Consider the following 15836-nt stretch of genomic DNA (forward strand, 5'->3'; position numbering starts at 1 on the left):
ACTCTTTTCAGTCCCACTGTTCATTAAATCATTGGGTTGTGTTTGCCTGGTTCCTGTTTTGAGTTCAATAACAATCACCCAGTGAGCTTTCTGAAAGCAATTGGATTGCACCCTGGATCACTAATAATTCACTCCTAGATTTCCATCTTTTAAACTCGACATTTTCCTAAGCCAGCAGTTGTGTGATTTAGTTTTGTGTAGTCCACAACAGTTACGTTTAACTTTAAGAGCTTGAGGTCTTTAAGCATATCATAATTTGACACACAATCTTTCCTCCCTCCAATGATTTTACATTATGTTGTCTTTTCTCCCTTTAGCCATCATCGAGCATGTGCGGGATGGAAGTGTTGTTCGTGCCTTGCTGCTCCCAGACTACTATCTGGTCACTGTTATGCTGTCTGGTATTAAGGTAACCACCACTTATTTGCTGCACATACAATTACATGTTACATAGTGTGGTTTTATTTGATTTTTTTTCTGCAATTTAAACAATTTAGTCTCTGCAGTTTCTGCTAGGAGATTGAAGTAACAACATGTAGTTAATAAAAGCCACACAGCTAATTTTTTTTGGTGGTTTTTGACAGTTCCTTCCAAATCCCCACCCTTTTTTATTTATTTATTTTTTTACATAAGTAATGTCTCTTTCTGTCACTTCCTTTAGTCTGTTTATTCTAGCAGATTTGCACATTTGCCCATTAGTCTCTTTCATCAAGTCCAGCTTTGCCAATGGATCACTTAAGATAAATAATCTTTTTCATCCCCCACTTGAAGATATTTCATTCATTTCAAGGTGTTCTTCGTCTCATTGTTCAAAGACTTGTCTGCTTGTCTCGCCCATGGTGCTTATATTTGTCTGGTATTTTGCCACGCTTCAGACAAGATTAGAGATAACATGCACATCAAGGTGACAACAGTTAAGAGGACGGCAGGCACAGTGAAAAGAGTTTCTTGCAAAGTGTATTTAATCAGTTATACATTTTAATGCACAAATACTTGGAAAACATACACTGATTAGTGCATGGGTAATCTATATTTCTTTTTCCGTTTCTCTTCCTCTCAGTGTCCCACATTCAAGAGGGAAGCAGATGGTACAGAAACGCCAGAGCCATTCGCAGCAGAGGCCAGATTCTTCACTGAATCCCGTCTTCTTCAGCGAGACGTTCAAATCATCCTGGAGAGCTGCCCCAACCAGATCATTCTGGGCACCATCCTTCACCCGGTAAAACACTGGAATCAGTACCTAGTGGTGCCATTGTTGATTCTTGGCTTTTCGTTTTATTCCTTTTGGGGTTTTTTTTTTAACCGTGCTCATTTGATTTTGTCTCAGAATGGTAATATCACAGAACTCCTGCTGAAAGAAGGGTTTGCGCGCTGTGTGGACTGGTCCATGGCTGTTTACACCCAGGGAGCTGAAAAACTCAGAGCTGCTGAACGGTACGCAACAGAAAATACATTTTGACACAAGCCAAATTCTATTTAATCAGCTGTTTTTAGTGTTTTCCAGCCAACTGGATATTTCTAGTCACTTGATTAAATCATATCTCCTGATATCTGACTAATGATGAGTATTTTATATTTTTATTTTAAATTTTATTTGTTGTTGTCTTTCCAGATCTGCTAAAGAGCGCAAGGTTCGGATCTGGAAAGACTATGTGGCGCCGACAGCCAACTTGGATCAGAAGGACAGGCAATTTGTAGCTAAGGTGAGGACTTTAAGTGGTGATTTGTAGTCTTATTAAGAATTATGAGGATCATTTTGCTTCATCGGGGGGGAGAGAGAGCATGTGTAGAGTGTAAATCTTTGTGCATGACATGAAGACATTGTTAAGTATGTGTATGACTTGAATTTGGTTGTAAAAGGAAGCGAGAAAGGCAGCTTCACTTGGATTCACAAGTTGATGCCTTCTGCTGCATTTCCAATTTTCTCCCGGTATCGCAGCAAAAGCATGAGCACTCTGATGCTTGTAATGAATTATCTCTTCCTGACACTTCTTGCTTTCACGTTTACACACCCCAATGAATATATAGGGAGAAAAAATCCCCTCAGTAAAGGTACAAGGAATGCTTAACAGCAACCTTGAAGCGATCCCCAGGCAAATTAGTGCCAAATTGCTGGCGTGTGCTGTAGCAGCGGCACAGAACGACCCCAAAAGCCAACAACTAGAGATATTAGGTTTGGAGGTTATTGGCCAGGGCCTCGGGAGAAAAGAAACATCCATAATATCAAGTACAGTGGGGGTGCAGTCCATCCTAAATGTCAGCACATACCGGTTCAAACCAAATAAGATTGACTCCTTGATACATTTGGTAATATAGCTTAACCTCGTTGTCACAATGAGATAACATATTACAGGGCACTTTAATGCAGTAAAGCAACTCTAGCCTTAAAACGTCAGCTTTAAATGTGGCCCCCTCTGAGCATTTTGACTAGTTGCCCCATACCTTCCCCTTAGTAAATATATATATTTTTCTCTCTGGAAACGCTTAATAAAAAGAAAAGTTTAGCCTTTTGGAAGTTTGTCTTTTGTCTGCATTTGCTCCCTTCAGACCCCAAACTTTTAAGACCCTGAAAAATTCATAGCTGGCCTAAGGGTTACATAAAAGGTGTTGCTTTGGCAATCTGCTTACAGAATGAATTTGATAAACTGCACAAGCATATAGAAGGCACCAAAAGAAAACTATGTGCATGTATATTTTTTTCCTGAGTCAGAGGGAAGAGGATCGAGAGAGGATAAAACATTTATATTGGTGTGAGCTGCGTTTAGATCTCTCTGAACCCCCTCAGTAAAAGAGGGTTGAATGTGGGCAGTGTGCAAGTGAGGGAACATTTGGTGGTGAGCTCAGGGGAGTGTATGAAAAGCAGGCACAAAGAATATAAAAAAAGTGAGAGGTAGAGGGTTAAAGAAGACACTGAATGTGTAGGTTTGTATGGATGTGTATAGGATGAAAAGGACATGAGTAGTCAGTCTTTTTTTTTTTTTTTTTTTTTTTTTGGCCTTCTGCAGTGCACTGCTCATGCCCCCAGTTAAACTTTGATGCACTTTTGAATTTTTTCTCAGGATGTTTCTTTGTCCTTTACTTACCTTGCAGCTTAAGCTTGCTCAGTGTCAGCTGCTGCTACGTTAGCCAGTTTATTTGGGGATTAGTTTAGATATCGTACTTTGTGGATGTTGTGACTCGTCTGGGTGATCTCCTTTAAAGTGCAACTGCTTTCTATAACTTAAATGCTGTCTGTTATAGCTTGCAAAGTAATTCCAGTGAGTGATAAGCCTCTGAAATGGCAGGAGGACCACGCAGGTCTAAAAATGTTCCCTTAAAAATTGATGTGATGGAAAGTGTCTTGTTGACCCTGCAGCTAGTTGAACTGTTTTAAAGCTAAGTACATACTGGACAGGCTAAAGTTACGCAGGCCTGTCACTGCCCTTCTGCACTCGTCCCTGTTACTTTTGTCGGCACCTAATGCTGCAGTGCAGCCACTCTCACAAGGACACTTTTATCCATCAATCCCATCATCATACACTCCTCCCCTCTCCTCATCCACTCTACTTTTCACTTCTTATTACCTGAGTGATGGATAGAGTGGAGAGACGCAGCGGGTCCAATCCCCACAAGTCAATCCTGCTGACGCATCTTCCTTTTTGACTGTCTCGACTCTTTCTCCCCCTCCTCTGCTGGGACTAAAGAATAGGAATGTAGGCCATGTCCCAATAGTACCCCCTTTCTCCCCCAGGTAACCACTGACTTGCAAGGTGATAGACAAAGGGTGACGTACTGTAAAGCCCTTTGCCAAGCTCATCAGCGGCTTGTCAGGAACACTGCTGGTGATGAGCTCATCCAAATCCATAAGAATCGCATATGTATAAGGTATCTGGATTCACTGCTCTCCAGCTGGGAGTTTTAGTAGATGCATAAAGATTTTCTGATCAGTGTTGGGAGTAAAAAGGCTTATGGGTGTGCTGTTAAATGTTATGAGGCATAGGTGCAAAATACAGTGAGTGAGTATGGCTTAATACTGTGTTTAAGACAGAAAGGTAACATGTGCACTGCCTTTAAACCAAGTCAGACAAACTGGGCTTAATGTCTGACAGCTTCTTAAAATAACAAAACAAAATGACACATTTGGAGAGAAAGGCTTGCAGGTTAAACTCTAAAGTTGAGCAGCAGTAAAGTAAAAAAACCAAAAAGTTTTAAAGTTATTCAGGCTAGAGTCCCTCTAAAGCAGGGGTAGGGACCTCCAGGCCTCGAGAGCCGGTGTCCTGCAGGTTTTAGATCTCACCCTCGGTCAACACACCTGAATCAAATGATTAGTTCATTACTGGGCCTCCGGAGAACTTCAAGACATGTTGAGGAGGTCATTTAGCCACTTAAATCAGCTGTTTTGGATCAAGAACACATCTAAGGACACCGGCACTCGAGGCCTGGAGTTCCCTACCCCTGCTCTTTAGTGTTTTTGTTTAACAGCATTGTGCAAATTAAGTGCTTGTCATATGTGATATGCTTGTTATCCCTATATGCAGCTTTGATGGCATTTAAACCTGTATGTTAAATCATGGCATTTGGATCACATCAAATCCACTGGTGTCCACATGGAACACAATGCATTGGTGTTGCTTTTGCGGAAGGCGATGTGACGCGAGTAATGACCAAGTCCTGGCTAAGCCCACATGTGGCCATGTGGTTAAAACCAACTGAATAAATGTGAGAGTCAACCAGCACTTTCCCCGATAGTAGCCAAGATTCTCCTTGCACTATGACTGATCTTGACCACTGCAGATGTCATGTCATTACTAGGCAGAGGGTGGCAGTAGATCCCCACCGTTCGAGTAGCAGAATAGACCAGTGAGTCATGCTGCCAGCCTGTTTGTCTCTTCTGCCTGCTCGCTCAACCCTCGTGGCAGCTAACTTTCCAAAGAGTTTTTGCTCTATTTTTCGATCTATTCTCCATCTTTTCCTCTGTCTCTGTTCCTGTGATATTTGCTGTGAGATTACACTCTATCTCCCTGGCTCGCTCCAGCTTTCTGTTCGTCTATCTTGGTGTGTGTTGATCTATCCTCCTTCGCTTCGCTCCTCTCGCCTCCTCCAGCTGATAATTAGCCAGTAAATGCTGAGCCATTTTTATTCTGCTCCCGCCACGTTCTCTCTCTTGCACTTTATTTACTTGGGCAGGCCACAAAATGACCTTGTTACAGTGTGAATGCGTGTAGGCTGGTATGTGTGCGCGCGTCTATGTGCACGCACGCGTCCCCTCGCACTTACTCATTACACCTCTCCCCTTCTCCGTCTCTCTCCCTCCTGCTCCCTAAGTCTCTGTATCTCTCCCACTCAGCTCAGTGATTAGTGTATGATGTATTTTGGCTGCTTTTGCAGGCAGCCTATTTAGCATGTGGGCTGGTCTAATTTCTGTTCTCTGGTGGCAAAATGCAATGGCAGTCTGATTCGTTTTCATGGAATAATGAATCTCCCAATGAGCCTAATATACCTGGATTTGTGTTTGCAGTATCGACATAAAGTTTCAACTTTTTCTCAATTTTTGGTTGTTTTGTTTTTCTACCACAGCTGCAGCCACGCAAACACCCACGCAGTCCAAATTGTGGTTGATACATCGCTCAGACCTGCATCTCTCATTTTGAGGACTTTTGTGCCCGGCCTACATATGAACTCCACTTTGAGTGATGATGAGGCCATTTAATGCATGTGTGGGTGGCTACATGTGTAGGGCGATTGATTTCTCAGTCTGTTGCAAGTGGCCTACTTAAAGGCTCTGGGTTTGGATGCCTTCTCCATCTAAATCACATTATACCCTCAATCTGTCTTCCAACTAAAGTGAGCACATTGGACGCCACATATTTAGACTGTGCTGTGTTAGAAATATTTGCTTCACCCTTCATTTTTAATGACTTGACATGAGTACACATTTCTCTGAGATTCATAATTTATCATCTATGTCAGTAGATTTCAGATTTCCCTCTGAAGTTCTGAGTGCTTTTGTGATGTTCTGTCGTTGGGAAGAAATGCTGTAGTTCTAAGCTATCACTTTTGAACATCCACACGTACTTCTGAACTGTACTTCTCTAAACTCCCATTGGAACAGAGAGAAATAACATTTAAATGCCAGACATAAATTAGTCTGTGTGTTTAGTTACACTTCTAAAGGTCTCCAGAACAAAATGCTGCCAGCCAGTAGTCGAGTAGACAACTGTGTAATGCTCTGCCAGTCTATCTTAAACACGATGTTTGTGTTTTAGAGCTTTTTTGCCTCACGCACTCTTGTCTCCCTCCTCTACCCTCCCTCCTTGCCTGCTGTCAATCCCCCAGATAGCAGAACGTCCTCGCCCTGTCCTCCAAACCTAGCTGGCCTACTGGGATGCCTTAGCTTGCTAACTTACTCATTCACTCAAGGATCGCTCTTTCTTACCTCACTCTTGTTGCCTCCTGCTCATGACAGCACACAGTGTGCTCTGTCACTCTCTTTCTGCCTTTGAACAGATCTCTTCCTCTCCATTTATCCTTTACCTGCTCCTTCACTTCCCATCTTTCTGTCAGTCTATCTGCTTACTCACTCAACAAAATGCAATGCCATTCTTTTTCTTACTCCAGCACCCCCACTGCCCTGCACGTGGGTTTGTAATTACCCCAAGGATTTAAGTTTTTGGACACTTAAATTGATTTCTAATTGAGTTTCATGTTCTTATTTTTGTGCTGTATGCTCACCTAATCACATTCCCAAAGTTTTTTGGGTTTTTTTGGGCTGTTTTTATTTTAACCGTCCCCGCTCCTCTGTTCTTCTGTTCCTTGTAGGTGATGCAGGTGGTCAACGCTGACGCCATGGTGGTCAAGCTCAACTCTGGCGAATACAAGACCATCCACCTGTCCAGCATTCGGCCCCCAAGGAATGAGGGAGAGGTACAAAAAAAATCTATCTGCTTCTAAATGTTTGCACAGCTTTGCCTGCAGTGAGGAGCTACTTGAAATTGAAGGAGTGAGTGAATATAGTTGGATGAGTGAGAGCTTTGTGGTCAGCCAGCATCTGGTGTCAAGGTATTTTCCACCTAAGCTTAGTTACTTAAACAAAAGCTGCACAATTATAAATATTTGTCCACCTCTTTGTGTTCTCGTGGCCTTTCTTCTTTCCTTGCACATCACTCTAAATTCTTTCCAGAAGACTGTGGATTTAAGTCTGACCACTTGGTGGCGCCCCTGCAGTTGGGGCATAAGCAGATACAGTGAAACAGTAGTACACACCCAGTGGTTGCAGCACTGCAGAGAGTGAGGCAGATTGATTTTTTTTTTTTTTCTTTTTCCCCTTCCACACTCGCTTTCCTCAGAATCACTTCAAGACTGAAAACGCACAAGTACATGCTTACACACGTATACTTGGTGACACCTGGGAAAAATACTAATTGATACAATATATGGTGTCCTTAAAAGACGAAACAAAACAAAGACTGCAATGACCCGGAGTCTGTTGTGCTCGATGTCTCTCATTCCTTACCTCCTGAACACTCATCAGGACAATTAGTGTTGGAGATGAAATCTTTTGCATTACTGTACAACAAAAACATGCATTGCTTATATTTCCAGGTGTCAGTTGACTGACGTACATTTATTTTTGAGAAAGAACCAATCAAAGCATTTTTTTTTTTGACTGCGCTTAGTTATCACAGGTTTGTTGGGTCCTTGAATTATTTTCATTTTCTAAATATAGAGATACCTGAAACTATCCCTCCCCTTTATAAGATTTTAGTGTCGTGGCAGAGGTGCATATTTGAAATAAAACCCTTTTTCCACACCCAAGGATGTTTGACCATCGTGCTTTCAGTCAGCGCACATTACATTTTCCTCCTCTAAAGGTACGAGGCAAAGGGGGTGTGGCGCTTTTGTCTAGGCAGCGGTTGTAAAAGTCAGCTTACAGACTATCTGCAATAACCCTTCTTTCGTTTTTCTTCTGTTTTGGTTGTTTTGGTTTTTATTGACTCCCTCTTTGTGCATTCTGTCTGTTTTATGGGGTGCGCTTTCCTGTCTTTTCCCTTTTTATTGTCTTCTAAGTTTGGTTTTTATTCTCTGTCCTCGTCCTATTCTCGCCTCTCTCTCTCTCTCTCTCTCTCTCCCCCCCCCCCCCCCTCGGCATTGTTGGTGCCTCCCATCATTAAGACACTAGTACTTTGTGTCTTCCCTCCCTCCCGTCTTCCTTCTGCTCTCTTCTCCCTCTTCTCCACAGTCACTTTCTGCTGTCCTTTCCCTCCGGGTGTGCTCAGTGTGGTCAGATTGTTGACCTGTGCCGTTGCCCTTCGTGTGTATTTATTCTCCTTAGTTATCTGTGGTTGTAACAAGCTTGTGGGCAAAAGCTTCTCCATTTTGTCTCTCTCCTCTTCCCTCGTTTCCTGCATTACACAGCATTTGCTCCTAACTTTTCTCAGTGTCTCTCTTTACTCTTGTCTGTCGCTCTTTTTTTTTTTTTTTTCTTTCCCCTCTCTTTTTTTGCCTGCACCAGATGCTTCAACAGTATGTGTTTTGTGCTTCATTACACTGTCGTATGTTACAGGGAGCCTGGGAGAGTGAGCCCAGATGTGAATGTTTGTGTGCATTGTATTGGTGTTACATCGGCACAGTGCTGTATTGCTTTTATCGCACTTCATGCATGTTTAATTGTGTGGTCGTGTGTCAGATTATTGTGCAAATACCCATATTCATCAAAATTTTTTTGGTTTGGGTCTTGCCTCACTGAGCTACTGGAGTGAAATTTGTAGCAGGCTGGATAAAATTTGACTGAGTGTAATGTACTAGCTCAGAGTACTTGTTATTACCCATTAGATCATTGTCTCCTGTTGTTTATAGAAGGATTATATAATAACACAATTATTGCACTTAAACTTAGTCTTCCTAATCTAAACAATAAAGTAAGAACTACCTAAAAATTCCCTTCCATGTTAAAAACATGGAGATTTTTTTTATTGAATTGTATATGTCTGAGTTGTTTTGTCACACGCGAAGCCCTCTATGTGGAACTGTCGGACCATATTCTCAGTTTTGATGTTGTTGCATGTAAACTGCTGCTATGTTTTAGTTTTAAATGAGGGTAGTTGGCGGTGCTGCTGCTGGTGTCATTTGTTAGGTTGTTATTTCTGTCTGTGAGCTAAAGAGCTGCCTGCATGTCACTAATGCTGTTGACTTAGCTTTGAATGTTGTCGCTATGGCAGCAATACAGAGTTTTGATAGGTTTGCAGAGACTTTGATGAGCCCTTTGACTTTAAGGTAGATTATAGCAAGTAAGGAAAAAAATGCCTGTGCATGCAATAGGGAATTTTATGTCCTGTCTCATTTGCAAACTGGCCCCTGTGTCTGACCACTAAATTAGGCAAGTAAGCTGTTATCTTAAGTGAGCAGGAGAACTTAATTTCATGCCCTGTCCACACACCTTTACAGACGCAGATGTAGCAGTTCCCCTTCAGTTATTAGAAGCCATTCTGGACATTGTAATTTTACATTCATTACTGTTGCTTGAATGATTTAGAAAGCCCCAAAAATATTGTTTGACACCTCAGAATACTGGTGCTCATCTGTATTCATGTTGTAAAGAAGCTGACTGCAGCTTTCATAGCTAAAAGTTGCCAGGAGGATGGATCCACACTGAAAAAGCCTAATTTTGTCAACTTCTTACCTGTGGAGGTGATTCTTAGCTTTAGATTTGTAGAGGGAGACGTCAGGGCAGGTATGCCTCAATCAGGTCCACACACACTGACATCATGTTGGCTAACATCACCAGTGAACTGTCTTCTTGCTTACAGTGCAGCAGGCAGTCATAAAGACATTGCCACAGTTTGAGGTGCAGCTTCAAAACACACACACAAACAGACATGCTTGGTTAAGCTGCATTAGCCTATGTCAGGAAACATCTTGGAAATTGGCGTCAGAGTGTCTGCAAACTGATTATAATAAGAAGTGATATATATGGCTGTGTTAGCACTGCAGTCTGCAGGCTTCAAGGAAACAAACTCAGCAGTTACACCCATACATTGTAACTTAAATGTCACATTATTCATTACTATATAATGTTGACATGATATTGTATCTAAACCGACGAGTAGGATATTTGCTTATAGGTTCTTTAGATTTATTACAGTCGTTCTCAAATCGTGAGCATGGCCTATATTTACCTGGCAGAACAACTCATTGTGAGTGAACATGCTTTAAATTTAGCTTGCTTTTCATTACTTTGATGTTGTTTTTCTTCTTAAGTACTTACCATGTCATCCCATATTACCAAACTAAAAATTTTTTGAAGAGATTTGCTATTAGATTCAAGTCACGCAGCGTGCTTGGCCCGGCCGGAGTTTTCACATTTTTCTTCCTTAGGAACTCTTGTGTGATTTTGGCAGTGTGCTTTGGATCGTTATTATGCTGGAATATTTCTCTTCAGCCAAGCTTCTGGAGACTGAGAGTCATCTCATCGCCCAGTTTTTCACGATATCCACAGGCATTCATCCTACCATTTTTAAATGTAATTTCCCTAGCACCTTTTGCACTTCTGCAGCCTCTTGTCATCACGATCCCATCTCCATGCTCTCCATGTTCAGATCAGACTATGATAAAAGTCATGCTCCCAATTGTTATTGGCTTCTTTTCATGTTCTTTAGTAAGATCTTATTTTACTGTTGATGTCATCCAAAGAGATTTGCACCTTTGAGTGCAAAGGATCTTTTGGAGCTAGATTGTGCGGGCATTTTTCTGCTGGTCATTTTAGGAGAGTGGTCACTACTCTCTATTTAGAGGTACTCACTCTTTTCCCACTGGTTGATAAGTGAGAATATTCAAAGGTTAGTATATAACCATGTCCATGCAGATGGCATGATGGGAAATTGTGTTTAAATGATCAGTTTTCTTTTTTTTCAGTGCTCACAGATACAATTTAGTTGCATTCACTTACTACTTTGCAACCTGTATTTTCACTGTAGTCATTCTGAAATGTTTGTTTTTGATTTCTCATAACAGGAAATCTGCAACAACTTAGAAATAATACAGTTATTAAGAGATGATACGGTTTGAATCATTTGGCATTTAAGTGATATTGCACAGGGCTGTACTTGTTTTTGTCGTTCATACACTGTATGAGTGTTGTGTTCTGTAGAGGTCTGTAGGGATTGTGTTGTGCCAGTTGTCATTATTATCTTTGTCTGTCTGGATGTGTATGTGCCCTGTTGAACTTGGTATTCTGCAACAATGCCATTTATGTTTGTGTGTCAGGTTGTGTGTACTTTATTGGAGTATGGAGACCAGATGCGATGTACCAGTGCACTGATGAACTGTGACAGTTCCTGCCAAGTCCCTCTCCTCCTCCCATCTTCTGTGGTTCGCTTTAGTGTCCTAATGCCACATCTCCCCCTGTCCTCTCTGATGACTATGCTAATTGTGCTCAGACTGACAGATTAGTTGACCAATGACGTCTGTTTGCAGAAAAAAAATAGGATACAGAGTTCCTCACTTGTTTTTTTTTTTGTTTTTTTCTTTCTTTGTTTGATTTTGGTTCCTTTCCTCCCCAGTGTGTTATTTTGAGCTTGGGAGTTGGAGTCAGCTTTTTCTTCTCTCTATTTTCCTCTCTCCTTTCTCTTTCCTTTTTTTTGGCTTTCTTTCTCCATTTCCTTTCATGTGCAGTAGGACAAACCCAGTGTAAACACGAGTGGGGAGATACGTCTATACCACAGAGTGACTCACTGTTACGCCCACTCACTCACACTCATTGTGTTTGGATGTGTTGGTGTGTTTCTGCTTTGATGATACGTGCATCAAGTCCCAAATGTTTGCGTATGCGTGTCTCTTTGTTCATTTTAATGTATCTGTGTGCTTATGCGGTTTAAGTAGGGTTAAGGACGGTGTTGATGGAGCACAGAGAGCAGTCAACTCACTGTTCTTATACTGTATACAGCAGCATGATGAATATGGCTCTTACATACAGCTCTCCCTACTTGTCCAACCTCTCCGCAGTTCACCTCAGCCAGATTGTTCAAACCTGTGGTGAAACCGCCATATTTACCAAAGTGCTAATCACTGTGGCTTGTTTCTCTAAAAATTCAGTGCATGCAAAACATGTGGGCAGAATATGACCTTTGAAGTACTTGGAAGTCACAGTTATAGTCAGAGTTATTTGACGTACTATTTTTGAACAATACTTAGAAGGCAGAGTGGTTTACCACTGATTGACATGACAATGACAGTCAGAATGTCGAGGTCTTTAAAAAAAATGTTACAGTTGTTAAGCTAATTACCAATTGTAGCATAATGATTGTTCAATAAAAAAAAATTCAATTAATTATTCAAAGTGTATGTGGAGATGAGGCCTATATGGGAATGTTTGTGTTGATTTTCATTGGTTTTCCAGAACCGCACTGGGGTATATATTCAGTATTCTGTATAATGGAACATAATTTTTGAAAATTAGATACAGATTCTTTAAAAAAAGTCATGCTCGTTCAGATTTTGTAAAGAATTATAGAGATCCAGCTGTATAATTACCAAATCTTTCAGCAGAAAGGCTCATTTGCTGTCGGCTGTGTTTTTGTGTTCGACACTTTATCTTCTCCCACTCGGCTCATTGTTTTGGTTTCCTCCCTCTCTCCCTCCTCCTGACTTCTGTCCTCATCCTCAAAATCTTGTGTCAAGCAGTGTGTGCGCTCGGAGCGTGCCTAAAAGCCTAGCAAGAAATGCTTTGACCTCAAGATTGGTAGCATGATGACAAGGGAGGAGGGTCACCCCACCCGTGATTCACTTATGCGCCACTGGCTGGGTGAGGCACACTGGGAACTGCTAGTACCCCTCCTCTCTTTTATTATTTATTTAATTATTTATTTATTTTGCTTTTCCTACTTTTTAGATGTCTGTACTTTAAAAGTAGAGGCTTAGCTTCCTTTTGTTTCTGTGTGAGCACAAGAGGGGGCGATATTTAAAAAGCTGCATTAGAAGATTATCTGAAAGATGTCGGTTACAGTACTGATTTTCACCTTTTGAACAGGATTTGTTTAGATAAGAGTCATTTATAAGCTTTGTGGGGCTTTCTCTTTGAGATAGGTGCAGTGTTATCTGGCGCTGAACTTTTAGAAGTTGAATGACTTTGGCTTTATTGGCTTAAAAAAAAAAGGAAAAAAGACATGGAGAGCTCCAGCTAATCAGTCTGTCCATCACTCTGTCCGTCTGCAGGCCAAGTTCGACCGTCTGCTTCAGAAGCTTAATTTTTTTTTTTTTTTTTTAACAAAAGCACATTAAGTCGCAGTGTAGCTCTCTTATTCAGGCAGCAAGTGTGATGATTTAAGTTGCAGTTGGTGTTTGACATTCTTATTAATAGCAGAACAATCTGAACATGGGCTGAAACCTGTCCCAGCTGTCCCAGTATATTTACCCGTGTGGTAGCAGCTAATCATGAGTTGAGAGGCTGTTTGTTTTGGTGGCGCTGCGGGTAATTTCATTGTGAAATACAGGTTTGTTTGTTGTGTCTGTTGTGGAATCAATTCAAGTCGGTTTAGCAATGACTTATTCATATCCTGCATGAATTTTGGATTGTACGCTATAACGAGCAGTAATTTTTCTTTCTCTCTTTTTTTTTTTTTTGTAGTGCTATCTCTCCACCCCAGCCTACCTCAGCAATTTATTGTTTATGCATGCATATTTTAGTAATGTTAATGGGCATACAATATTAAATGCTGACTGTTTGTCTAAGCCTCCCTGTGCAGTGCTTAATAAAAAAAACAGTGCCCATCTTGTCTGGGACACACATGCAAACCCCAAAAAACTAAGCCCCAGAGATCACGTACAAAAGATTTTTAAAGCGGTCATCTCAAAACAAACTAAATAATCCCTCCCACATAAGAGAACCCGTAAACAAAATTGAAGTGCTGTCAAGAGACTGCCAAACCAACAGGCGGCGATATAATCTAAACCCTAAAGCCATGTTGGCCAATCAGAAGCCTGTCAACATGTCAACGCTGCAGAGTTTCTGATTATCTTAACCCCGGAAGGAGTTATCCAAAAGGTCTGTTTTCAGTGACCTAAAATTGTTTTGGCGTGTGGAAGAAAGGCCAAAATGCATAGGAGGGGGAAAAAAGAGAAACAATGGTGTTATAAAAACACACAAAAAACCCAGAAAAAAAAACAAGTGTTCATGAAGAAAGGGCCCCAAGCCCAGTACTGTACACTTCCCCCAACACCAAAGCCAAGCATCACAAAGTGTGACATGCTCCTGAGTCATGATTTCACCCCAGAAGCTGCAGATGCTCCCAGCACGAGCATCCACACATTTGCAGCCTAGACTCTGCAGCCCTGTGACACTGTACAAGTCAGCCAGAGCCATGCCTATGCAATCGTCAGACACGATTCCTGAGCTGTAGCGGGTAATTTAGAATGAAGGGAATTTACCCCAAATAGAACAAAACTCCCCCCGAGGACACTGAGAGCAAACTGTTCTTAGTGGGTTATGGCTGAGACAAAGCAGTGACACTCTCCTCTCTCTGCAACCTTCCTGCAGCTGCATAATAGCGGTTTATGGTAGAGTCTGACCAGTAGTGGACTTTTGAGGCCAATACAGTATTTATGGGGAATAAAAACAGTACTGTGTAGATGCCACCACTGTCTACATATTGCACTTTCAATATATGGGATATTGAAAATACATTTTTTGAACTTTTATTAAAGCAACTTTACCCACTAAGGCAGTACTTCATTCTACACCACTTTATTTTCAGTTGCATGAACAGCTGAATGTGCTGTGGGCAGTACTGAGAATGTTATAAACATTGGTGTAGTAGCTGCTCGATGGGAAAATCTGTGAGATCACGCATTTTCCAAATTAATCTGAGAATGACAGCTGGGATGGGCTCCATCCCAGTTGGATAAGTGGGAGAAAGATGGATGGATTTTTTTTTTTTTTTTTTTTTTTTTTTAAATAGTTAAGCATCGTCTTCTATAAATAACTGCATAAATGATTAAATAAATGTTTCTGTATTTGAGTTGTATTTATGAAGACACCTGTATCTCTGTAGCCTGCTATTATTATCATTTTCAAATGATAATATTAGACTGTTTGGGTGTGGGTGATGTCGGTTTCTCCACTCCAAAGTTGAAGACTTGGACTCATCAAGGCAAATAGCTTTATGTCATGCTTGTTTGGCAGAGAGAGACATTTATTTTGAAAATCTTTGAATTGCGCTAAAATTGTCCACAAATTTGTTAGGCCTTGTTGTGCAGCATAGCACAAGTTAGACTGCAGTAACGTTGGACCGCACTGAGAATACTGGGCAGTTGTTGCAGTCATTAGGCATTAGCGCTTCCTTGTCTCACTAAAGCTCCGGCTGTTTTTGTTTAAGACATAGCTTTCCCCTTCAATTTCTCGCTTAGCATGGTGGTGACAAGAATACTATCAGCCAAGGTGAGTTTTAAGACAAGTTTAAAGTTGTCCAGTGGATAATGCCGGACATGGGCATTGGTTTGGAGAATGATTGCCTGTGTGTTCTTCCCTACTGCCTGTGTGTGGGTTTTTTTTTAGTTGTAACATTTCCTCTGATTGTCTCATCTTCTTGTTTTCCGACTCTTTCACCTTTCCACATTCCACTCAGTCTAGCTCTGTTCCCCGTAGACGTTCTAAAAGATGCAGGAGAAGTACCTTTTGTCCTCTTGGTCTACTTCTTCAGTCCTTGTGCCTAATTGGCATAGAGTGCTGACATTTACACTCTTGGCCCTCAGTGACATGGCTACCTTTACACCATGAAACAGCTTATTAGTTAGAAATGAGTCTTCCTCCTTTCTCACTCTTCTCAAGCCCATTCTTTGCTTTTCTCCATTGAAGTTATCTTGTT

The 15836-nt window shown here is 41.2% G+C and overlaps 1 protein-coding gene across 1 annotated transcript in view; it reads left to right on the forward strand.

Annotated features, from left to right (window-relative positions):
- Nucleotides 1-15836, forward strand: part of snd1 (staphylococcal nuclease and tudor domain containing 1) — a 179297-nt gene that overhangs the window by 11665 nt on the left and 151796 nt on the right. Inside the window, exons 6-10 of the mRNA XM_063501056.1 lie at nucleotides 318-409; nucleotides 1061-1219; nucleotides 1328-1434; nucleotides 1613-1703; nucleotides 6799-6903. Coding sequence (XP_063357126.1) covers nucleotides 318-409; nucleotides 1061-1219; nucleotides 1328-1434; nucleotides 1613-1703; nucleotides 6799-6903 — 554 coding nt within the window. The remainder of the gene's footprint in view (nucleotides 1-317; nucleotides 410-1060; nucleotides 1220-1327; nucleotides 1435-1612; nucleotides 1704-6798; nucleotides 6904-15836) is intronic.

This window comes from Pelmatolapia mariae, linkage group LG17 (genome assembly GCF_036321145.2).
Source record: "Pelmatolapia mariae isolate MD_Pm_ZW linkage group LG17, Pm_UMD_F_2, whole genome shotgun sequence".
In the NCBI taxonomy this organism is placed as follows: Eukaryota; Metazoa; Chordata; class Actinopteri; order Cichliformes; family Cichlidae; genus Pelmatolapia; species Pelmatolapia mariae.